This window comes from Echeneis naucrates, chromosome 23 (assembly GCF_900963305.1).
Source record: "Echeneis naucrates chromosome 23, fEcheNa1.1, whole genome shotgun sequence".
Taxonomy (NCBI): Eukaryota; Metazoa; Chordata; class Actinopteri; order Carangiformes; family Echeneidae; genus Echeneis; species Echeneis naucrates.
In genome coordinates, this window is record NC_042533.1 from 1071757 (window position 1) to 1096659 (window position 24903).

At 42.7% G+C, this 24903-nt stretch overlaps 4 protein-coding genes and 1 long non-coding RNA gene across 5 annotated transcripts; 3 read left to right on the forward strand and 2 right to left on the reverse strand.

The window, feature by feature from the left end:
• Positions 1 to 11213, forward strand: LOC115036855 (carboxypeptidase M-like). The gene is given in 11 exon segments (XM_029495240.1): positions 1 to 107; positions 921 to 1097; positions 2293 to 2390; positions 7244 to 7348; positions 7350 to 7417; positions 8357 to 8456; positions 8608 to 8713; positions 9596 to 9766; positions 10095 to 10247; positions 10341 to 10489; positions 10576 to 11213. Coding segments are annotated over 10 exon segments (1422 nt in total). The 5' UTR covers positions 1 to 107; positions 921 to 934; the 3' UTR covers positions 10885 to 11213.
• Positions 11214 to 14084: 2871 nt separating this feature from the next.
• On the forward strand, positions 14085 to 16542 carry LOC115036856 (overexpressed in colon carcinoma 1 protein homolog). Its single transcript, XM_029495241.1, has 6 exons — positions 14085 to 14305; positions 14885 to 14903; positions 15057 to 15086; positions 15180 to 15256; positions 15616 to 15686; positions 16101 to 16542. The coding sequence occupies exons 1-5, from the start codon at positions 14239 to 14241 to the stop codon at positions 15654 to 15656; spliced, it is 234 nt and encodes a 77-aa protein (XP_029351101.1). The 5' UTR covers positions 14085 to 14238; the 3' UTR covers positions 15657 to 15686; positions 16101 to 16542.
• Positions 16543 to 18086: 1544 nt separating this feature from the next.
• LOC115036857 (uncharacterized) lies at positions 18087 to 18599 on the reverse strand. Its single transcript, XR_003840434.1, has 3 exons — positions 18584 to 18599; positions 18347 to 18427; positions 18087 to 18151 (listed from the first exon to the last, which is right to left on the reverse strand). It is a non-coding gene; the product is annotated as an uncharacterized LOC115036857 (long non-coding RNA).
• A 357-nt stretch (positions 18600 to 18956) lies between these two features.
• Positions 18957 to 22233, reverse strand: LOC115037182 (protein artemis-like). Its single transcript, XM_029495684.1, has 11 exons — positions 22042 to 22233; positions 21240 to 21324; positions 21010 to 21069; positions 20834 to 20889; positions 20455 to 20556; positions 20287 to 20359; positions 19898 to 20038; positions 19546 to 19647; positions 19382 to 19448; positions 19186 to 19238; positions 18957 to 18989 (listed from the first exon to the last, which is right to left on the reverse strand). Exons 1-11 carry the CDS (start codon positions 22221 to 22223, stop codon positions 18957 to 18959), a joined length of 954 nt encoding a protein of 317 aa, XP_029351544.1. The 5' UTR covers positions 22224 to 22233.
• A 321-nt stretch (positions 22234 to 22554) lies between these two features.
• Positions 22555 to 23747, forward strand: LOC115037183 (meiosis expressed gene 1 protein homolog). Its single transcript, XM_029495685.1, has 3 exons — positions 22555 to 22583; positions 23093 to 23284; positions 23616 to 23747. The coding sequence occupies exons 2-3, from the start codon at positions 23138 to 23140 to the stop codon at positions 23745 to 23747; spliced, it is 279 nt and encodes a 92-aa protein (XP_029351545.1). The 5' UTR covers positions 22555 to 22583; positions 23093 to 23137.
• Positions 23748 to 24903: the final 1156 nt, after the last annotated feature.

Sequence of the window (24903 nt, forward strand, 5' to 3'; positions counted from 1 at the left end):
GACAGACCGACAGACAGACCGGCTCCTCCTCACCGGGACTCTCTGCTCTGTCCGGCCGGTGTTTGGCCGCCTTCGATCGGATCCTCTTCAGCCTCGGAGCCGGACAGGTAAGACCTCTGAGATCCGGACTGATTGGGCTGATTATCGATCCGGTATCAGCCCATCTGGACCGATGTGTGTGTGTGTGTGTGTAGATTTATTATAGTGGCTCTTTTATTGTTTATAGTTTGTGTAAAATGGCCTCATTTGTTAATAATTGTACTATTTAACTGTTAAACCACCTGAACTTGTTAAATAATAAAACAACTTAACCAAACTGGACTTCATAGCAGGAGGAACATTTAAAGGTCTTTTTTCGTTCATATTTTTTGTTTTTGCTCTGACAGTGTAGCCAAATTAGCATCTTTAGCTGTGTTGAAGACACTGATTCGAAAAAGGCAGGTTTATTTAGTTCATCACAACTTTTCTACTTCTTATATTAGCCTGCTGAGGAGGAGGAAATGTGCTGATCAGAAGTTCTCAGCAGATGTTCAATCAAGTTTCTGCTCCAGTTCAAACTATAATTTTGTGACAGTGACCTGCAATTCAGCTGAATTTAAAAGAAATCAGCCAACAAAAATAAAATATGAGTGTTGATTCAACAAAAACGTGAAATGAGATCCACCAAAAAAGAAATAAGAGGAGTTGGTTGGAACTAAAGACTCAGCCTGGTTCAGATTTATTAAAACCAACAGCTTCTGAAGGAGCGACTGTAGTTCCAGAGAAAATAATAGATCCAGTTTGGAAGCTAAAACGTTGTGAGGCTGCAGAAGACTTTCTGAATCCACTGACAGTTACACTTCCTGTAAATTAGGATTATTAATCTGTTTTTGTAAAATCATCTGACGTGATGTCAGTCTTTCTTTGGTCTCCTCCGGCAGGTCAAACCGCAGTGATGTCATCACTCTTCCTGCTCCTCGCCGTCCTCATTGCCGCCCCCGCCTCGATGCTGGAGTTTCGTTACCACAGCAACAGCGAGATGGAGCAGTACCTTCTCCAGATCAACGCCTCCAACCCTGAGGTCACACACCTGTACAGCATCGGCCAATCCGTCAAAGGTAACGTTTTGTAAAAACACACTCATATGTAACTTAGTTGTATTGAAGTCTATGGGAAAACAGGCCTCCTTCTACCTCCATTGAGTGGCTCAGTAAATGTTTTCCTAACAAGTCTCACACAAATGAGCTCTAAGTTTCCAGATCACAGAGCAACAGGTGACTGAACCACATTCTTCCAGTTAAACTTTAATTCCTAATGATCAATAATTATACATTTTCAAATGAAGCCGCATGTGAGACGTCAGATGTAGTTTCCGGTTTTCAGTTGATGCTCAGGTGGGAAAGTTGTGTCTTTGTTTTGCTTCCTTGTTCCATGTCGAACCGTAACGGTCCAATCAGGAAGATTTCTGAAGAAAAGGATTCTGGGACACAGGATGCCCCACATTTCCAAATAGTTTTTACTCTTCTGCAGCTGAAGCCTTTTAATTTGAATAGATTAAGGGAAGGCAAATTACACACAAATAAAGTTGGAGTCACTATAGCAACCGTGATAGATGATAGTGTGTCTGCTGGTGTGTGATCATATGACAGGACACTAACTGAGGTAAATTTAAACTGGGGCGCCTTAATCTGTCTAATCACACACACACACAGCTAATCTAAATTAATCTAGGACACCAGCTGGCCTGTGTCCAAAGTGTGTGTGTTGACTTGTGTGTCAGCAGCTACTTGGTGTTCTCATGTTGCTGTGAGTCTTTCATAGTTGACGGTAGTTTACTGCAGTGTGTGTGTGTGTGTTACAGACTTGTTGGGTCTTGTACAGCGCCGTCCGCTCACCTGCACCCCCATCACAGTTTACCTGGAGTCACAATGTTTCCTCCATAATAAAAGGCCAGCTCTGAAAAAAATCAGACCTTCATAGTAAAATAACGTTTCAGGAAAATCGTAATGGTGGAGAGCTTTAACTTTCCACCTGCAACATCATCACTCCAAAACCAAATGAGCTGTGACAGAAGCCAAACCACGGAGGCCATCGGTCTAACTGTGGCTTCATCTGACGTCAAACACCTTCACCGTACACACAGTCATTTTACCCATGATTCATAGAGGGGACGGCGTCATGGTCTGCTTCCCTCTGCAGGTTCAGCATCAGTGGAGGTGAAGAAATCAGCTGAGAGGCTCAGTGCAGCAACCAGGTGAAACTTTTCAGTGAAATAAAATGTAAATGTGCTGAATGTTTGTCTCCGTCTGTCAGGACAGCAGCTGTGGGTGTTGGCCCTCGGCCTCAGTCCGCGGCGTCACACCGTTGGCATCCCAGAGTTCAAATATGTGGCTAACATGCATGGAAACGAGGTGAGACACACACACACACACACTGAACCCTTCCCTGTTGACAGGAAGCAGGAATAAAGGGAGACTAAAGAGATCAACATAAGCCTTTCACAGTCAGACACACTCCGTCCATACTTCTGTCCTTAGACAACAAACTGAGTGTGTGTTATCCAAGAATCAGTGAGTCAACATTGAAACAATATCATAACAAACTTATAGTTTAATGAACTGAATAGGAAAAAAGGAGCTGCAGTCTCTGTTAAACCTGATCGTCTGATCGCCACGCCTGCAAAACCAAACTGTCCGATGTTTGTTCTGCTCCACATGAGCACATTTTATGATGCTAACACACTGAGGTGACATCATGAAGCTCCGTCTCGACACGATGCGACCATGCTGGATCTCACATCATTTGTTTTGGTTTATTTCTCTAAAATGTCTCAGGCATATTTATCAGAAACCGAAGTAGAACTCGTCACCTTTGTGCTATGTTCCGGTGTGATAGATCTGATTTTGCAGTTTGGCTTGAAAAAATAAGTGGCAAACTTAAAATCTGTCAATTCTTTAGATCAGGTGACACAGCTCTGACACACTGACCCGTTCATTAGAAAGACAATTTCCCTGACATCAAATGTCCTCAATAATCTGTTTTGAATAAATAAACCTGATGTATGCGGCAGCGGGGTTCTAACGGTGCAGACGACGTTCGGTGCCACCTTTCTGGACTCGTCACTTCCTGTCAGCAAGTGAAGCGGCACAAAATCCCGACAGCAGCTTTATGAAGACGTTAACCAGCACGAGGCTAAACATTTCAGGCTGGTCAGGATTTATTCTGACGGTCAGCAGATTCTGCAGCAGCCAGGTTATCATCGTGGGAAGATCAGTGATGAAACTGCTCAGCAAAAGAAAGTTTAAAAGCCGTAAAATTAAAAAAAAAATAATAATTTACCAGACAGAAAAATAAAGTCAATCAATAACATCTTCATGGCTGTGGATGAATCTCAGTGTGGAAAAGTGGAAAGGAAACTCTGAAGGACCTCTGACCAGCATCTGGTTGCCACGGTTACGGCCAACGCTTGATCACACTGCATGTGTGTGAAAGTCATGGAAATGTCCTTAAATAGACAAGTCACGGCTGAACACACACACACACACACACACACACACACAGTCACTAAACAGAGTCAGTGGAGTGTGTCGGTTCTGAGGAAACTTCCAGAAAAAGGTCTTTTCACTGCGTACACACTCACACACAGAGTGGGAAAAGTTGTCTGTTGTGTGTGTGCATTTGGTTCCCAGAAAAACTGACTTTATTTTGTGCGACAGTAACAACTGACTCCATCACCTTGTTCGTGCTGAGCAACAATAACAGAGCTGAAGGAAAGATTGTGAAGAACCTCATCAGATATCCAAAAATAATAAGATTTGATGTCTTCAAGAATTATATGTAAACAAATCACATTAGCTAAAATTACTCTAAACTCCTTTTTTAATTAAAGTAATAAATTATACCAAGTTTTCTGAAAGTGATGCATATCTAATTAATTAGCAATATAAAGTTAGCCTAATTATCTAATTAGTGTTGAGTAAATTAAATCTCATAGATGTTTGTCCTCTCGGAGGATGAACTTGACGGATTTTAGCGTTTCCCTCATTTTATTTTTGTTATTTAAGCAACACCAGCGACTGAAAGTTTTCTTATCTTCGAAAATGCCACCTGGATATGACATTTGTATCCCGGTGGACTGATTATACATCAGCATGTCAGGTGGTCACATTTGGCTGAGGTGTTAAAGATGCTTGTCCTCAGTTTTAACGTACGTATAACGTATAACGTTCTTAAATCCGTCCTTCGGTGGGAAACTATGTTGTTTGGTCTAACTTTGGATACAGGAAGTGAAGAGCATCCACTTCTGGTGGAGGGGCAGGGAGGCCTGACGAGCGAGGATATGTCTGTCGTCAGCAACAGAGCAAAAACACCAACGCTAACGCTAACCCTAACCCTTTTAATCTCAGAGACAGAGCTCACTTCTCTCAGTAATTAACCTGTGGCTCTTCCTGTAGCTTCAAAAACAGTAACATCCCCACAACAATCAGCTGCTGTGGTGGAACACTAGAGATCATTTAATGTCCTCAGCTGGACAGACTTCTGGAGGTGGATATTTACAGGAGCTAATCAGAAGGTGCAGTCGTAGTTCCAACAGAGTTCAGATGAAATCAATCAGAATTTATAAATCTAAGATTAAGGACGTAATCAAAAAGCCTGGATACGAGCGTTACATCTTTCAACAGCTATTCTCACGTCGCAGAAGTTCATTTTATATCACATAACCCGCAGCTCTTCTTTCTTCAGGTCAGAATTATAATCCTGATAAATGACGTGCACTGACACTGAGACTAAACTCATCTGAAAAACGTTTACTCTAGTTTGAGCGCAGTCGAACAACCCAACAACTGTGGAAGCTGAAAGGAGAAGTGTGTAACCAAGCGACAAAAGGAAAACTAGCCGTGTCACAACGTGGACCGACTTATCTGCTCACAGCATCAGTCTGGTTTCCTAGAACTGACTGTGTGGGTCCAGTTGTGTGTTTGTTTGTGTGTGGGCGGAGGGGAAATGAGGGAGAGCCGGGTTTCCTGTGTTTTCCAAGGACACTCCGGACCGTCCGCACACTCCCTGCTGAGATCCTTTGATGACATCATCGGCGGTCATCTGCTAATGGACGACAGCGTAAACAGCAGCCGCTTTAAGCTTGTTGAAACTCAGGGGAGCCTGATCAGTTTCCACGGCAACAACCACATGTTGGTTTAGAGCCAGAGGCAATGTGATGACCATCAGGGGGCGACTGGCTAAAATAAGAAGTCAGGTTGTGTTGAAGTCTATGGGAAATCGTCCCTCCTCCTCCCTTATACTGCAGTCTATGGGAAAACGTCCCTCCTCCTCCCTTATACTGAAGTCTATGGGAAAACGTCCCTCCTCCTCCTGAGCAAACGTTTTCCTGAGTTTCTGGTCTCACTCTGAAATACAGTATGATGTTCATTTTTTAAATGAAGCTCCATTTAGAGCAAATATGGCCCCTCATGGTTTCAAAAAAGTAAGATGGTTGACATTTAGCTCACTAACGTAGCGAGTGCCAGGGTAGGGCTTGGTTTGGCTACAGCCCCATTGAGGATTATTAGCTCTACTGTTAGCCCTATTGTTAGCTCTACCATTAGCCTACTGTTAGCTCTATTGTTAGCTCTACCATTAGCCTACTGTTAGCTCTATTGATAGCTCTACCATTAGCCTACTGTTAGCTCTATTGTTAGCTCTACCATTAGCCTACTGTTAGCTCTATTGATAGCTCTACCATTAGCCTACTGTTGGCTCTATTGATAGCTCTAGTGTTAGCTCTACCGTTAGCCTACTGTTAGCCAACCAAGAAAAGTGCGCCACGCGATGACGTCATCCAGGCAGCTGTCACTGATCTGGGTTCTGGAAGAGTCGGCCTCAGACCGTCAGTGCTGACGTCACTCCTTTGAGCGCGCTTTTCGCGTGTGCTCGCCACAGACGCGTTTGTTTGACCGCAGGAGCTAGCTGGCTGCAGCAGCTAGCCTTAGCGGCTAACAGTCGGGTCAGTCCGCCGTTTTTAAACGTCGTCGGGCGGAACGACAGATGGCGGGTGAGTGTTAAAATAGTTTTTATTGTTTTGGAAAACTTTGCTGACTTGGTTTTCGTGCGTTGCCCGTTTATCGCTGTGCCTCGCTGCGGTCTTGTTGCATAATTAGCATGTTAAAATTGTTGGTGTGTTTGGACTCTTGGCTGCTGTTTGGAAGAATATAAGACTTTAGGACAACCGGAGAAAATGAGCGGTGATGAGTTTGTGATAAGTTTGCCTTATCTGCTGTATTTTCACTCCGATCCACCAGCTGTGATGTTAACTTGACCATAAACGTGTGTGTTGTTTTTTTTGTGTGTTTGTGTCTGTGTTAGTGTTAGTGTTTGTTTATGTTAGTGTGTGTGTGGGTGTGTGTCTGTGTGTGTGTTTCTAGCTGTGGAAGGTGTTTTATTGAAGATATATGCCTTGTTCTAGAACTTCTGGAACTTTGTGATGTCACAAAAAAAAAAATACCCACTGGCCTTAGCCACGCCCCCAATTGTGTTGGTACATTCAGTGTTTTTGTCGTTGTCGTCGTTTATCCACCTGAGTTTTCCTTTAAGTACATTCAGGTGTGTTTTCTGTGCGCAGCCAGGAGAGTAAGATACTTAAAATGAATGATGGAGGAAGACAAAATGATGGCCGGAGGCAGAGCCAGTCCTAACGTGTGTTTTTGTACGCGCTCGCGCACACACACCTTTTCATGCTTCCCACCCTTCTCGTTTTCTCCCTCCTGAGACTGTCATTCATTCCCAAAGTTTTCCTTTCATCCAGTCTCCCACCTGCAGAAAACTGCCCCTGACTCGCTGACTCACCCCCATGACTTCACCTGCCTCCCCCGCTTTTTCCACCTGGAATGAACATCCAGCGGAAATATCATGCCATAAAAAGAAAGATGTTTGCTAGAAGTCTGAAGGAAGTTTAGTGATGACGCGCTTCCTTCAACTTTTTATCCAAACTGATCTCTGCTTTCTTAAATCTGTACTAATTGAATAATATTTGTGTGTTTATTTTTACTGAGCCTATTTCTGTCTGTCATTTTGTTGTTTGTTTCTGTGGCGTGGTGTCATTGTGTGTACTGTTGTACTGCTGTTTTTATGAGCATCAACACAATTTCGTTGCAGTATCGCACAATGCCAAACCTTCTGACGTCCTTGTGTGACTCATCTCATGGGTGAATTCACACAATGGCATGTTGGTGAAGATGATGACGGTGGTCACAAATGAACGTTTGTGCAGGTTCTCGGCAGAGTGCTGCTGCTCCAGCTGATCAATGACCTGGTGCGTGGTTACCGCGACAACGAGACGTGGTCGTTGCAGTTGCTGAACAGCACCCGCATCCACAATCCTGCCGACGATGAATCCTGATGGCTTCGACGAAGCGGGAACGCACTGCCAGTACAGCCAGGGCAGGTACAGACACACACAGGTCTGGGCACATTACAGATGTTTCCTTCAGGAGCTCATGGAGTCAAAAACCGAACAGTAATGGAAACATGAAGTTAAACGTTGTGTTTATATTATCTTTAAAGTTTCTGCCACAGTTGATGGCAGCTGCCTCAAACGGCTGCGCATGTTTGTGTCTCACTGAATGTCAAAACAAGATGTAAAGACTTTAGGCTGACGTGTTTGTTGACTACAGACTAAACTATTCGACGCTTCAACGCCCAAAGCACTGAGATAAGCAGGACAGCAGACACACTCTAGATGTTTATCACACACACACACAGATTAACACACAGTTTGTGATACAGGAATTCTTGTGGGGACACACACAGTATCTGTGAGTGTGTGCTCCAGGTTTTACTAAATTTATGTGCGTTTATATTTTCTTCAAAGGAATTCATCTGCTTTTGGGGACAAAAATGAGATAATAATGTATAATTAAAGATTAAAGTGTAGATGGGATTAAGGACTCAGGAAAGGATTAACTATCCAGGAAATGAATGTGGGTGTCTGGTCCATGTGAGTCCTCTGTGGCTCTCAGTGTCCAGAGCTATTGTGTAAATAAAGCTGCATAGAGGATTGTGGGAATTTAATAGAAGTGCCTTGCTCGAGGGAGCCTGGCAGCAGTAGCTGCTGTGCGTGCAGGATGATTTTTTTTTGCATGCACAAATAATTTTTTCAGCGTATTACCGCCACACTTTCAAAGAAAGGAAAAAATTCTCAATTGTACAAAAGCAGCAAAGTCTCACAGATGACAAATCCAGAACCAGGCAATATTTTTTGAGGACTTTCAGAACTCAGGAGTCACTTAACAACTTCCTGTTGTGTTGTCGATTGGGTCCCTGGAGTCAGTCTGTTCTGTGCCACACAATCCTGCGTTTATATTTGTGTGTCTGTCTTTTTCAGGTTCAACTATAACGGCGTGGACCTGAACAGGAACTTCCCCGATGCTTTTGCTGGTTTACGAAGGCAACAGCAGCTGAGGGAGGAGAAGAGGGAGGCAGAGGTTTGTCAGCAGCACAGGGCGACTCCACTGGTTGTGTTGTGTTGAAGTCTATGTGAAAATGCCCCCCCTCCTCCCTGATTTATCAGCTCAGTTTATGGTCTCAGTCTCTAGTTTCACGTTTCACCCAAGTCCTGGATGTGATGTGTTACAGGTCCGGGCTGTGATTGGCTGGTTGAGGACAGAAAGTTTTGTCCTCTCAGCGAACCTTCATGGAGGAGCTCTGGTGGCCAGTTACCCTTATGACAACAGCAACAAAGGTAAACACACGTCTGTTGGACATGCAGACAAAACCAGGTGGTCCACAACTGTCGCATGACAATGTTTGTGTGTGTGTAGATTTTTTTTTTTCCCCCTCATGTGAACGAGACAGCGACACGAAGCAGACTCCACATTTAGACTCAGACTCCGTCGAGCAGTGTCACATAAATATACAAGTTCAGTTGGGCAGTTTGGCCACACACTGCGATCTGAAGTCCACCGCAGTGACTTTTGGGACCCAGCTGTCCTGCTGAGGTCCACCTTCAGGTCTAACTCATCCTGAGTTCAGGCAAAACGATTTCTGAATATACTGCAATACATATGAGGAATTAGCTTAGCTTAGCATAGATGAAGAGAACACCCATGATGTTTAAAATATATGAAAAAGCTGACATGAATTTACCAACAAGGAGGTTCACTCAGAAACCGCCAACTAATACAAATCACACACATTTTTGTTTAATTACAAATGCACTAAGTGGGTGATATGAAATATGAATGGATTCTAAATGATTTTTTTGACGTTTATACTTTTGGTTAAATTGAGGCTGGATGTGATTGTGCCCCCTGCTGGTGGTTTTGGGTTCTGCTGTGCAGGTGAAGCAGGAAGTGCTGCTGGATTTACTTTATTTTTCAACAATATACTCAACAAAATCACTTTAGATTTATGCGGAGACATGAAGCTGATTCCATTTATTTAACTCCAGACTGCTCTTTTTACATTTTATCTTATTATTAAACGTGTTCCTCGTTGTTTTCATCCATGTGGTGAGTTATTTTCCATTGTGGCCAATTTTAAACATAACGTTCACATCTGCTATTTTCAAGACTCAGATTTGAGGAGCAGGAAGCTTAACGGTGTAACACCGATGTTTCTCCAGATAGCGAGCTGGTGGATGGAGCCAGTGTCACCCCCGACAACGACGTGTTTGTCCACCTGGCCCGGGTGTACTCCCACAGCCACGCCTCCATGCATCGGGGCGATCGCTGCGACGACAGCATGCCTTTCCTGGAGGGCATCACCAACGGATACCAGTGGTATCCTCTGAGTGGTCAGTACGTTGGAGCTTTTGGGCTTTTTAAAATCTCTTTGCTAATCCAACAGAGTGTATTTATTACCGAATGGGTTATTAAGGATTGCTTTCATATTTGTGTTTATTTGTTTCCTTTTACATCTATATTGACATTTATCTAAATATTACTTTATTTAAGTCAGCACTGTATTTATTATTGAATAAACTCTGGCAGACTGTTCGCAGTTGGAGGAGAATCAGTGAATTTCGATCTGCAGAGTGAAACATACTGACGAGGAGCTGCCTGCTGCAGAAACCTGATCCGTGCAACACAATCACCTGACGATAACGTGTGTGTCTGTTTCAGGCGGGATGCAGGACTATAACTATGTGTGGGCTCAGTGTTTGGAGCTGACTCTGGAAGTGTCCTGCTGTAAGTTTCCCCCGGTCAGGGAACTTCCTGCTCTGTGGGCTGACAACAAGAAGGCGCTGCTGGCCTTCATGCAGCAGGTCCACCTGGGTCAGTACCTGCCTGTCCTCCGGTCCCTGTCTTCACCCAGATCGACACTTGATGATCCCCTCATTCGATATACAAATATGTTTGTGTGTTCAGGGGTCAAAGGTCGTGTGTTTGATGCTTCTGGAGTGCCGGTGCAGAATGCGGTGGTGGAGGTCAAAGGTCGCAGGAACATGTGCCCGTTTAGAACAGACCAGCACGGTGAATACTACAGACTGCTGCTGCCGGGGAAGTACAGCTTCACGGTAAAAACAAATGCACGTATTGACACGACGCCCCCTGGTGGTCGTTTCCGTTCCCTCACGTGGCGTTTGATCTATGTGATTGACAGGTGACATACCCCGGTCATGAGGTTTTGACGGAGACACTTAACGTCCCCTACGGTCCAGACAACTACTCCGCCATGAAACACGACTTCCTGTTGAGACGCGTGTCGGCCGACCCGACCCAGTCCAACCTGCCCCATGCCAACCTGACCCCGGCCGACCCGACTCCAGCTGACCCGACTCCAGCCGACCCGACTCCCACATGTAAGCATTCCCTCCAGGCCGAGGCAGCGGGATCCGGCTCCAGGCCCACGTGGACCAGGTTCTGGATGGGGCTGTGGTTTGCAGTGGTGCTCCGATCTGTCACAGAGTGAAGCTTCCTGGTGGCTTGTAGTTTGCTTCCAGCTGAATGGGCTGCTGGAGTGTCTCAGGGCAACGCTGAACCCTCAACAACAAAACAAAAACAAACGGTCCGCTGCAGGTGTTCACACCAGAACTTGTTGCCAGTTCTTCTGCCCCAAAAGAAAATCCTCATTTGAGGGCAGGTCGGGGCTTAAAGCCCGTCATCTATCCATCATCACAAAACAGACGACAGAACGGCCTCTTTCACCTTCAAGAACATTTTTATTTCTCGCAACAGGAAAAGCACGAGTTTGTAAATATAAGTTAATCACAGCTGAATTTCAGTTGGGGGTTTTTTGTTTTTTTTTTTCAGTCAGAGGAAGGTCTTGGAAATTTGATGCCCTTAAGTCCTTCAGTCTTCCTCTGATTTGGACTCTCAGGCAACGTCAGAAGTTCACGGCTGTGAAACTTTGCACAGATGTACTTCACCTCCATGAGTTGATTTACAGATTACAGCGATTTCAAAAGTAATTTTTTATTTTGCTCCGCCTTACTCCGATCCCTCGAGCCTTCTGAGGATCTGGAAACCTCTCAAGAAGTAAAATCAACTACTGATCAATTAGAAAATAAATGTGTGGATTCTTGACCCAGGAGCCAAAAACAATTTGGTTTAAAGGAAAAGAGACAGAAAAAGGAATAACAGGATTCACAAGAATAAACAGGGTAGTTTTGTTTGTGCCCTCCTTCCGAAGCAGATGGTGACAGAAGGAAAACGTTCCTCTGGCGGGGCATTTTATCTTCACATACAAAAAACATCTTCCCTGCTGAGATGTTCACGGAGCGATGAGCTTCATTTAGTGTGGTGGAGCTGGACTGTAATTTTATATTATAGCCTGAAGGAGCACTTTAAAATTAGCACTTAGAAGGACTGAATGGTGTTTTTAGAAAAGGGGGGTATTTAAAGTCCAGGCTGGAAATGATAACAGCACATGATGTGAACTGAAGAGATCCTGACGTGTTACATTATTCCAGTCTGCCTATTTCACATTCATGTCCAGTGTCCACATGAGTAACAAAATAAGACATTATTTTATAAGCCACATTTCATTCTCACGCCTTATTTATGCACTTTACCACAAACACAAAGCTAAGTTTGTGTTTCGTCTGGTCCAACACAAACTCAACTGTTTCCTTGGTACAATTTAACTAAATATTTAATTGGAAGTTTACAGAAAAAATATAAAAATTAAAATTTATTTAATATTAAATCGGCAAATGGTGGGTGTACAATTCAAGTAAAGAAAATATATAAAAATATAACATCAACCAATCAATAATCAGGAAACAATACAGAATAAATTCATTTGAATTAAATTAAAATCATTAAAAGTAAAAAAAAAGTGCCACCTGGTGGCGACAGACGCACATCCACAAACATCAGGAGTTTTAATTCTAAAGAAAAAAATATGTTGAATTTCAAGTAAACCTGAATTTGAGTTTTAAAGGATCGGAAGCCAAAAAGGTTCTGAATCATTGATTTCATAAAGAAAACAGGATGACTGACTTTAATCAGCTCGTACAGTGAGGCCTTTTTCATTTCTTTTTTTGGGGGGGGCAATGATCCGTTTTTTGTTTTTTAATACTTTTGTACTGTTTGATTTGAAAGTCGTCTGTGCCAAGTTGAACCTACGGTGACTGCAGGCTTCAGTCACAACAACGATGTCGACCTCAGTGTTTTTCATTCATCACACTTTAAAACAACAGGGCGGACACAAAGAACTGTCGCTGCTCAGTCAGCCTGGATCTTGAAGGAAATGCAAAAACGCTGATGTCTGTCTGAAATTCCCTTTAATTGGACTTTGAGATGTTTTGTTTGTATGGAAGTCAAAAAACTAGAATATATTATTAAGAAGAAAAAAATGAGGTTAGCTTTTACTTTTGTAAATAACATTAGCTCCACAGTGAAAACGGTGTAGAGATAAATATGACAACGCTGTCTCTGTTTTTAACAATGACCCAGATGGAAGGTTTCAGGTTTTAGTGTTTTAGTTTATATGAGACGCTAAAGTAACAAGATCGTTTTTGTTTTTGTTTATTAAGGAAGATTTTAGAGCAGCAAGTCCCAGATTACATCAGGAGTTTAAAGTATAATAAAAGTCGTGCAGCAAGGACAATAAATCCGCCTTTTAAGATGAGTCGAGGTTTAAAGGAGCACAGAGAGCTGCTACGTTGTTTTTAGGCTCCATTTCTGAATACAGGCTGGACCTTTAACGTCTACCTTCATTTACCTCCTTGTGATTTTTAATTTATTTGGTTATTTATTTTTAAGGTTCTTCCTCCACTGCTCACCTTTTGTTGTTTTTTGTTTTTATCTTCATGATTAATCAGTACATCACCAGCGATTTGAGCGTTTCAAACTGTATTTGTCGCTCTCAGCTTATTGAAATACTTTCAGATGAAAAAGCCTCGGAGGTGTTATATCTTTAAAATACAGCTTGAGTCCAGACGTCATTTTCATTTCCTCTGAAAGTCACTTTGTGTTACCGTTTCATATAAGTGAGTGTGTGTCTGTGTTCATGTGTGGGTCATGTATGTGCGTGGGCAGCATGAGTCACTTTAAATGAGTGTTTCTTCTCCTTCGCTGTCAGGCTGGAAACAGCCACACTCTTTTTATTACAGTGAAAAAATAATGAATGATCAAAATCATGTAAATTGTCTTGAAGGGATATTTTTGGTATTTTATCATAAATTTTCATTTTTATTTTTATTTTTTTTTTGTGACATTAATAATGTTAATTGCCCTGATGGGGGGGGGCTGTTGTGTTTAATGTTTTACTGTATTACAAAAAATTTGGGGGGTATTTGGTGTCACTAAACATTTGGACAGAAACAGAAAGGATTAAAGATATATATTATATTGTTATAATAGCTTTCACATAATTTGATGAAATTACAAAAAGAAAAATGTTGCCCTGAAAGAGTTGAAGCTTTATTTTTAACTTTAAATATTTGAGGCATTTGTGTTTGTCTGTTTTCCTCCAGGTGTGGTTCCACCTGTGCTGCACAAAGCGCCAATTAAATCGCTTCCCACCGACTTTGATCTGCTTCCTTCAAACTGTGCAGAGATTTCAAACCCCGAGACGCAAACACACACACACACACACACACACTTTCCCTCCCTCTTCCTTTCAGTTTCCTCCCCCTTTTCCTTGGCATCATTTTAATCCTCTCCTTTGCTGAGAGCGGCAGAGAAAGGATTCAGCGAAGGGGAGGAAGAGGGAAACTCGTTTCCATCCTTTTCATGTCCTTTCCCTTTTCCTCTCATTTGTTTGTGGGTTTTTTTTCCTGTCTCTTTCCCCTCGGAGGTTTTCAGAGTCATATGAGCGATGGGATGTGGAAATTCCTCACCAGCCACCAGCAGCAGCAGCAGCAGCAGCAGCAGCAGCACCGGAGGTAAGTATTAAATGTCATTACTCGCCTTTTGGCTCATCCAGGTTGTTTCAGGTCACTTTTTCTGTGCTGTAAATTTGTTTAGGTCTGGCATGTCACGTTTTTGAACATGTAAACTGCACAACTGACGATGACGAGGTGAAACATCAGTGTTGTTGCCGTTTTGCACTTTCTATCATTTTCACAAAGTTTTGAATGAGTTAAACTAAAAAAAATACTTCAGAATAAACTCGGGGTTAAAAAGATTCTTCCAACTGTTCTGTATTTAGAAATCATATTATCAGTGGCACAAAATGCAGCTAAACAGTTAAAAAGATGCTCTGATTGAGCCAGTAGGAGAGGGCTGCTTCGTTGTGACATCACAAAGATCAGGAAGTCCTGACAGCTGGTTTTAAGGCTGTTTCTGAATATAGGCTGAACACATTTTTGATATTTTCAGTGTGCTGATCACATGGAGGTCGACCTTTGGACCTTCTCAGACCGACTCAGCTGTTAGAAGATAATATGTCAGGCTATTTTAACTGAATAAAATCAAAGGACATTTCATTTAACCGTTAAAACGTGATTGTTTTTTATCTTCAGGTCGCGCTGACAGAGAAATGTAAGTACGTTTCTCACACACACAGACACACAAAAGACCATTTTCAAAACCATTTTAATATTAAACCTCATCAGTGTTTTTTGACCTTTCTCTGATGTTAACTTAGATCCAGGGAGGCTTTTAATGTCCCTTAATGTGTGTGTGTGTCCGCAGATCAAATGAGGCCGAGGACGACAAAAGGAAGTGAGTCACCGACTTTTGATTTTCAGAGCACACACACACACTGAATCGGTCTCTGTTGCAGATAATAATGTGTGTGTGTTTGTGTGACATCAGAAACTACGGCGGCGTTTATTTGGGTTTGCCTTCAGACCTGAGCACCATCCCTCAAGTCCAGATTGGACCGCTCAGAGGTAACACACTTTGACACGTCTGTTGTTCACACAACAAAAAGAGGCTCTTTTACCGAAGATTGTTGTTTCTCTGTTTCTTAGTTACCACAAACTGCATCAGTTTCCTGTGTGTGTATACGAGACATTAATACATATAACAGACACACACTCGGCCTCAGCTTCCTGTTGAATCTCTGAGGTCATAAGAGCATGGAGAGAGAAGACACTGATCACTTCACACACTGATTGTGTTATTGTGCTTGTTTATGTTGTGACCCAAACGTGTCTGTGTGTGTGTCTGGATCTTATTTGTGCATTTAAGTGTATTTAATTAACTACACAATGTGCGTGTGTGTTAATGAAAGTGTTGTCCTCCACAGAGATCTGCAGAGACTCGGCGTCCCTCAGGAAGTCGCTGTAGGTGATCGGACTGATTTTAATGAAGAGCCAGGTCTGTGCATGTATCCGTGTGCTTTGTGTGTACAGACACACACTCCTCTTTGCCTTTTCATTAATGAGTGTCGTGATGGCACGTCAGCAGTTAAAGGGCCATACTGGTGTTCAGGGCCAATCAGACGCCTCCCTGATGACATCACACGGCAGATAGAAAGATAAATGTTTTCTAACACACTGCTGCACATAGAAGTCCGACATATTCACATTAAATATGTAAAATATTTAAAAGACACCACTGAGATGATTAAAACTACAAAATATCTTCTCATGAACGCTAACACTTGACCTTTAATCGCTTAATGATGGATGGAAATCAGTGAACGTTTTGATTATATCAGTTACATTAAACTGAGCTCGGTCTATTTCCTGGAATCACAGTTGTCGTCTTTCTCCCCCCTCTTCTGTGAAGTGACGGCTTCTGCAGCAGGTGGAAGAAGATGAAACGTCCCTCCGGTTGTCCGTCAGATCCTCGGTGGCTTCATCAGGAGTCCACAGAGGCTCAAATGTCAGAACAGCGGCAGCACCCGGAGGAGACAGTCGTCACCTCCCCCAGCTCTGCGAGGAGCCTCATTTCATGGAATCAGACGTCGACCTGAGCTTTCAGAAATCTGAGGTTTCTTGTTTTAGATGGCTTAAAGACTCTTCTGGGAGCTTCTCATTTCTCCTCTGGCTGCTGATAGTGAATCTCTCTCCAACAGTGAATATTGACGTGGACAGAAATTAATGGCTTACCCATTTTACAGGCTGAATGTGCTATCTACACATAGTTAAACGTCCTCTTGTTGTTACAGGTTAAATATTTAAATAGAAGAATTCCCTGAACAGTTTGGTGCTAATAAGAAGGGAAAAGATTCAGACAGTTGGGAGGAAGACGACAGGTGACATTTTCTCACCTGTAGATGAAACCTTCTGACTCCTGGTTGGATCCTCCAGAGACAAATAGAGAGCAGCTCCTGCTGTGAAATGACGTCAGCACAGCGTCGTCCCCGAAGAGCCTTCAAACACACCGGAGTTCAGGTGATGCAGGAAGGAAGCTGCTGCACGGCCAAGACGTCAGTAAAAGTATGTGTGACGCTGCAGAAACGAACTCAAGGGTTTACTAACCGACTCTGAAGTGAACGATGTCGATGTTTTATTGGATCACTCCAAAAACCACTTCTTAAATCCCCAACTCGATCTTCTCGTGGCGATCAGCCCCCCCAAAATAAAACACCAGACCATTTGGAATGAGAGTTTTAATTATTTAATTAATCCTTTTAGTCGTCAGTAAAAAGTGAAACTCATTAATGACCTAAACATTAAAAATGAAAAAAATCTCTCCAGTTGAAAATAAATAATTTGGACAAAAGTTGATTAAGTCGACATCAGTTTCACAATGAGTGGAACAAACCACAAACTGAAAAGAGGAACTGTCAGTTGTGCTGTGCAGTGCAGGTGCATTAATGTATATTGTACTCAGGTCCATGTGAAGTGGTTTGGAGGTTCAACAGAAGGAATGGAAGGTGCTACAGAGGCTCAGTGTGCGTTTTGTCACACACGTAAACAACATGGCAGCAAAAAGGTGAGTGTAACAAGACAGTCACTCTCCTGGTGAGGGCACGCTGCCTTTCAGGTCCAGGTTCTGCATCGAACGTAGAAATGCTAACACCAATTCAGAAACGGAGCCTTAAAACCACCCGTCAGAACTTCCTGAACATTGTGATGTCACAACAAAGCAGTGCTCGCCTCAGCCACGCCCCCAAAAGGCCAGCCCACCCTGGGGGCGCTGTGACTCGGCTCGTTCATCCAGAGCCCTGACTTCCTTTTCTGATGACCACTTCGTCTCCGGAGGCCAACTTCCTGTACAGGTGCAACAGTTCGTCGGGTTGTGGCGCCTTCGACTCCGGCGTGCAGGGGACTTCAAAGTCTGACGACGCCTGAGACTCAGACAGCTCCGATGGGACGATCGGACCAGCGTTTTCCTTCCGCTGGAGTAGCAGCACAGGGCTCGTCACCGTTCCCTCTGCTCCGATGGAAGGATCAGGGGGTCGGGTAAACAGGAGTCCATGTTCTGGGAGGAGTGATTGGACAGAGAGGCAGACAGCGTGAGGCTGAAGTTCTCGTCTTTGTGGGACATTTCTTCTTCTTCGCTGAACAGATCAGGCGTCTGGGAGCCGGTCATCCTGGAGGGGGAGGCGGTGGAGCAGCAGGACTGTGATTGGCTGGTCTGGACTGCTGCTCAACATTTCCACAGTGAAGAAATCCTCCCATTTGGAGCATTTGAAGTCTCTTTGCTCTCTGATGGTTTGCGTCTCCTTTGCCCTCCTGCTCTTCCTCCTCCTCCTCGTCGTCATCCTCCTCCTCACCGTGGACTCGGTGCAGTCGAGCGAAGTTGCGAGTGACAGACGAGGCGTCGGCTGACTGTCAGAGGTAAAGACTCCTCCACGGACAGAGGGGGCGCCGTTCTCTCAGGACTTTTCTCTGTCAAACACATTAAAATGTAAAATAAAAAAGCCCTCTCGCCCTCAGCTGTATTTTGTCTCCGGCAAAAATTAAAGTGCAGCAGATAAACTGATATTTACATAAAGTGGAAACTTTCAAATTTTCTCCTGATTATCAGTATCAGCTAAAATAAAAATAAAAACTTCCTCTTTTCAGCTGCAAGTATTTATTCACCTTTGGTAACTTCGTTCTTCATTTTCTTCCTCACTGGTTCCAGGTCCAGCCCGTCAAACAGGTCGTCGTCACTTCCTGAGTCTGAGAGCAGAAAAAAAAAAAAAAATCAGTTAGTCAAAAGCAGCAACACTCGGCTCTTAACTGCCGCTGATGCAGCCTGTCCTTTATAATTCATGACCTGTAACAAGTGTTACACATGTTTTGGAGAACACCTGCCACTGTGTGCGTTTGTGTTACCAGAAGTAGGTCGCTCCAATCTGCTGCGTTTGAGGACCCCAAGAGGTTTGTAAGTGAACGCCGCCCGATCAGGACCGGATTTTCCTACACATCAGCTGCAGCCCGGGTTGGAACGTACAAACAACGTGGTCACACTCTGAAACTCTGACATCCACAGTTAAAAGGACAATCCACCTTCTTCACATCACTTCAAATTAAAACTCCACAGGCGGGAGAAAAAACGGTCTAAAGGTAGAAGGTCATAGGGCCCGGTTTGTTTAAGGACTCCTTGGAATGTTTCGAAAACATCTGGTCCTGATTTAGTGTACGACTCACATCTGTGTGACCTCTGCCATCGTCCTGCCGAGGGGGGACGACACTTGGGATAGATGTGTCACGGTTTAAGATATCGACAGAAGTCCTTCAGCTGAAAGTTAAGAGAGCGTGAGCGGTCAACAAAACATTTAGAAGTAAATGAATATGCCTCTGATGATGATTTAAACTTCCTTCCCTGTAAAACCAAGTTTAGTCCATCAGCAGCTGCAGCTTAGTTCAGATTGTGTCACCAAGGTTTTAGTGAGTGCAGACTGGAATCATTCATCAACCAATGAAACCTGACTTACCTCAGAGTAGGAGGAGTGGAAGCGAAACAGCCCTGAAGGAACGGGCTCCGGTCCTGAGTAGACAAACCAGACGTGATTATTGATGAATCTGTCCCGTGTTGTCAGACTGAGTGCAGCCGCGCTGACTTTATTATCACGCTGGTTTTCCTGGTTCTCTCTCCAAACCACATGGTGGACGGTTTTGATTGCTGATTACGAAGAGGCGTCCCGTCAACCGCTGTGCAGCCGCACGGCCGCCTGTTGCCTTGGAGGAACTCCTCATCCTACACACACCACACACACACACACACAATGAATAAGATGTTAAACATGTTATTAAAAAGCACTTTCAAAATGAATAGTTGTGTGTGAAGTTGGCACCTTTGGGTGTCGACAGGCGTGAATCTGTGTGTTGCGGTCGGTCGTCACGTAGCTCAGGATCTCTGGCATCTTCTTGAACATCGCCAGATTCTTGACATGGATCTGCACACAGAATGTTAAAGTCTCAGTTCCTGTCTGCGGCCTCATACGGACTGACTTCCATTTCAGACTAACTTGGTTTCTGTCTGCTAGTTTAGATAAGTTTGATCTGTTTTATAAACACTAAAATATTTTGCCCTCTTTGTTGAACAAAGGAACAACATCTGCAACGTATGGCTTCATGTTCACTGCATATCTCCACGTCTGTTTCAAACCATTTCCTGTCAGTTAAAACGGTTCATGTTCACGTCACCTGTGTGTTGAACTCCTCCCCCAGGTTGGTAAACAGGTATTCATATCCATATGCAGCTTTGCAGTTGAGCCACACGACGTGATACGAACTCTGACTGATCCAGTTTCCAATGAGCTCCAACATGCCGTTCAGACACACCTCCTACACACAGATACCCCAAATAAAGACGGACAGGACCAGGACAGCCTCATTAAAGGGGATTTGTTGCTGCGGTTTACTGTCGTCTGTACGAAGTTCAGCTCTGTAATCATTTATATATTTCATGTTTCCAGATTATGCCTAATGTGTCTCATCTTTATGTATTCAATCATCAGACTGGAGGAACAAAATGTAATAACTACACTACAGAGTGTTGTTGTTGTGTTGGTTGTTGGATTTAAACAGCTCACCCGAGTTGGTATCTGATGGAAACGTGGATCATAGAAGGTGGAGTCCAGATACACACTCTGAATATCTTTAACCCTGTGATATGTAGAGCAGATGTCATGTCTTGGAAAATGGTAATGAAGATAATTTGACTTTTTAAAAAGTAGTTTTTTATGTTGATCGAGACTGACCTGCTGCCAGAGTGGAGATGTTCTAGTCTAGACGCGTCTCCAACAGCCAACCTGAAGTCTCCTGTGTACAGCACGGTCCCCTGAGAACCTTCAAACAGGAACCTACACATAAACACACGCAACACTTCATGCTGCGGCATTTCCCTGGGACCAGTTAGCATTTGTATGCATCAGTGTGACGGAGGAGTGTCAGGATATTCAGTTCTCTATCATGTGCAGCATGAAAGCATTAAATTAAAGGAATAACAACTTTGCTGAAATAGTGAAATGATTATCGAAGTAGTTGTGGATAAATCTGTCCAAACATGACTTTATCCCTCATTGTAGTGCTGCTTTGTCAGAAGCATGACAATTCAGCGTGTTCGATGCTTTAACTTACATGACAGAGCCGGGACAGTGGCCAGCAGGAAGCAACGTCACCACAATATCTTCTTTCTGTCACAAACAACAGACAAGATGGTTAAAAAAAATTGCAGCAGATGAAAAAAAAAAAAAGGGTATAATCTCCATCTACATATTTGTAATCCCAGCATGAGGGTGAGGATCAGACTTTACCTCTCCTGATGCTTCATCCACAAGGGAAATCTGAGTTGGGCTCTCCAGCTCCAGAGGAACCTGAACAAATTATGAATCAGGATGATTATGGTTCTCCTGCTGTGGATTTCATCCATTACAGTCAAACATCAGATGCCAGAAAAATAAGAGAAACTCTTAATCAATACACACGATATGTTTTGATCACTTGAAATCAACTGAATGGTTTGACCAGCCCAGAGAACACTTACAATGTATTCCTCCCAGAAAGCGTACTTCGGATTGCTCAGCAGAAGCTCTTTGGTCACATAGGAGCAGTAAAGCCTGACTGTACGACTGAAGAAGAAGACAGGACAAACTGTCAGCTTTCTGTTACAGCATCATTGTTCGTTCACTCACATGACAGCTTATTTCTCCATCTAGGCTTTGAGTCAAAGCTACAAACTAACTGACAATTTCTATTTTTTTTTACAAGTAGAATAAATTCACGTTGAATAAGATGTTTCTAAAATGTATATTTGTAATATTAGGAATTGTTTATGCGTATGAGGATTATTCTGCTGATGAACTTTAACTGTAGAATATATATATTTTTTAATAGCATTTATGTTATTCATTTTGAATCACAATTGTGTTTTAAAATAAAACTTATGTATAAAATAAACCTCTTCTTTTCCATTTTCTATGGATTTCCTTGAACTGCGTACTTTACAGCCAAAACATTTTATTTTCTCCCTCGTTATTTCTTTGTCTTACCAAATCCATGTTTTTGGACACAACATGATCATTTTTATTACACATCTGCCTTTTGTCTTTGGTTTTTAAAAATGTTTTAGACAAACTACAGTTCTTCTCCAAACTGTCTTCACCTGAACTGAAGCTTCCTCTTCAGCAGAGGTCCCTTCAGTCCCTTCATGTGATCTGTGTGATGACAACACTGAGTCATCTTAACAGGGAGTCTAAAAACTTAAATTAAATTAATTAAATTAAATTAAAATGTGGACATGGAGGATTAGCACCAGCCTGGAGATGCTAGCTAGCTGCCCGACTCACCTTTGTGGCAGTGGGAGAGGAAATATGCCCGGGAATGAAGGTTCTCCCTGTCGAACCGGTCCAGAGACAGCGTCGGATATTCCTTCATTCGTCCCGCAAAGGAACTCATCCTGAAGCAGAACCTTCTTTAATCTGCCAGCTTTTGTTCTTAACGCAGAAAAGGAGACATTGTTAGCTTCCATCAGCTCGGTCCGTCCCGCCCATCGGGTTGAGCTTCTTCTTCGTCGCTTCTTTGTCCAACTGCAGTTTCCGCCACCTGTCGTTAATACATAACCACAAACTTTAAGCTTAATTCAACATTTTTTTGTCATTTATCTAAATAAACAAAATTACGTGTTTTTTTAAGAGCTTCAGTATATGTTATAATACTTAACTTTATTTCGCCCGTTTTGACGGCGCCGTCTTCCCGGAAGCTCATCCTCCAACACAGAAGAAGAAAGTTCGCCGTAACCACCAGGCAACCGCCGAAGCTAAACTGCTAACAACTGCTTCTAGCTAGCTGCTGACCGCAGTCCGACCAACTAAATAAACAAAACAAGCATGTAAGTAAAGACATGTTCAGAAGTGAATACTGGTGAATGTGGCGTGTTGATTTAAAGCAAAAAATAGGTTGATTTCTGTCTGTTAAGCCAAAGAAAGAAAGAAACAAACAAAAAACCCACAGAAAGTTCGATCCCATAACGGTGCATTTAGTATCACCGCATAAAGATCAGTATAAAGATCATCTCCTGATATTCAACATTATTCTTTTTTAGTGTTTCAAATTTCAATTGACTCATTAAACATCATTTATAATGTTGATAAATAATCTTTTTTCGTCAACGAAATGCAATTCTATCACAAACGTATAAGATGTGTTGTTTATGTCTAACACTTTTATTATTTATACTTTTTTTATTGAACAATCGACACACAAGGTGTTCAGGAATAATTAGTTGTATATGTGTCACCTATGTTCCTGTAAAAGGAAAAAAAGATGAATATTTATCCTATTAAGTTGAAAAATGAAGGCAAATGAGACATTGGAGCATCTCCTTGTTGTGCTTGTCAGTTACAGGAGGCCGGTCTATTTCTGGGACACCTTGCCTTCGACACCATGTCCTGTGCTACTGATAACAACTCCAGGCCAAAGTCCATGAGCAGAGCCAGAGAATGGACGACTGAGGTGGAAAACCTGTTCAGATTCCAACAGGCTGGCTACAGAGATGAACTGGAGTACATACAAGTCAAACAAGGGGCCTTGGTAAATATTGTTCTCTGAACCGTCCCAGGTTCTGTGTTCTGAGTTTGTTCTAAGATAAACTCTCCCTGGTGGAAGGAATATTTTAACTCTTCAAAAGTCCCCATAATTGTTATTTGACATTCAATAAATTGGAGAACACGTGATGATATCTTCTGTATAATGTGTAGTATAGGCAGATGTAAGCACACGTTTTAACACTATCAACAATTACTCCATGAAAAATTGATTTTATATTTACGACTGTGTTCTGAGATCTGTTACTTCATTAGTAGAAGTTCTGTATTGTAATCACACATTGATCACGCCTCTCTGCACCCTGTCTCTGTCTCAGATTGACAAATGGCCAGACACCGGCTATGTGAAGAAGCTCCAACGTCGAGACAACACATTTTATTACTACAGCAAGAGAAGAGAATGCCAAGACTGTGATGTCCATAAAGTCAAAGTTTATATGTATAAATGAGTTCTGTATTCACCCTGACACCAAGGAAGGAGTCACGTCATCACTGTGTACATCTTTTATTTTCTGCAGTGAACATATTTATTTCTTTACTTTTGATTATATCTGCTACAATTATAATATGACTAAACCCATCTTAAGTCTTTACGTGTACAAGTTTTTGTCATTGACACACATGCATGACAGATACTGGAGACCGGGAATAGTTGTTGACAAAAACCACAAATGAATAAAATTCAATTATAAGGAATTTAAAAATTTTGATGTTTCCGTTGGTTCATTTCTGGTTTTACATGATGCATTTTTACGGAATATTCTCACATGCCATGGATTACAAAAACAGCACAGGTGCAAAGAACATTTCTCAGTGTTATCAACAAAAAGAGCAAACATGGGGCCTGGCTCATGGCTTCTTTTAGCCTCAGGGCCCCTCATTATCCAACCTGACTGCAATTAAAAGGTTTGCTCTGTATGCACATTACCAGAGCAGAACACATGTGACATGTCGCCTAATTCCCCCCCCCCAAGTCTGAGTAAATGTCAGTTGACCTGTGATAATGCAAAGAAGAACCAGTTGTTTCTTTCACCTCTTTTATTGGCAGTTATGCTCAGTTTTATGCTCATCGAGATCCTACAAACAAAGGCAGGTCATGTAATCCTGAGGTTGGGTCCTGTTAGTTCTGCTTTAATTACAATTCATGCACATCATTGCAGCAACCAGGCTTCTACGGGTGGATGGGTGTTATTTCATGCCTATTCACTGAAACATTAATGACGTGTTAAAGAAAGAATGTGACTGAAGTTTTCTACCTCTGGGATTAAAGAAGGCCTGTCACACTCTGCTCATGTGATGGTAGCAGATTATGTGCGGACCCTCCAGGCTCTGATATCTGATGGTTTCCCCCCCAGCTCCAGACCATATGGTTTGATTCTACATACGTGCTCATTGGCTCATAAGCTGAAGTAAAGTTTACCCTGCTGCTGCTGGACAGAGGAATTTAAAAGTACATGTGTCTTCAGCCCGCACCAACAAGACAGGCAAGTCAGATATAACCTCTTTACTGTACATTCATTTATTAATCTGTCTTTTTTAAAACTAAAACTGCAGACTTTACATTCATTGTTTATTGACAGTAAAAGTGATCCATTTTGGGAGGAT

Bases quoted from the DNA above. Each gene is read 5' to 3' on its own strand.
- LOC115037182 (XM_029495684.1), bottom strand. From the start codon at position 22,223: ATGGAAGCTAACAATGTCTCCTTTTCTGCGTTAAGAACAAAAGCTGGC. The intron at 20,557-20,833 runs GTAAGTTAAAGC...GTTTATGTGTAG, and splicing joins CACTGTCCCGGCTCTGTCAT to GTTCCTGTTTGAAGGTTCTC. The intron at 18,990-19,185 runs GTAAGTCAGGTT...CTTAACTTTCAG, and splicing joins TCCACTCCTCCTACTCTGAG to CTGAAGGACTTCTGTCGATA.
- LOC115036856 (XM_029495241.1), top strand. From the start codon at position 14,239: ATGGGATGTGGAAATTCCTCACCAGCCACCAGCAGCAGCAGCAGCAGC. The intron at 15,087-15,179 runs GTGAGTCACCGA...GTGTGACATCAG, and splicing joins GCCGAGGACGACAAAAGGAA to AAACTACGGCGGCGTTTATT. The intron at 15,257-15,615 runs GTAACACACTTT...TGTCCTCCACAG, and splicing joins CCAGATTGGACCGCTCAGAG to AGATCTGCAGAGACTCGGCG.
- LOC115037183 (XM_029495685.1), top strand. From the start codon at position 23,138: ATGTCCTGTGCTACTGATAACAACTCCAGGCCAAAGTCCATGAGCAGA. The intron at 23,285-23,615 runs GTAAATATTGTT...TCTCTGTCTCAG, and splicing joins AAGTCAAACAAGGGGCCTTG to ATTGACAAATGGCCAGACAC.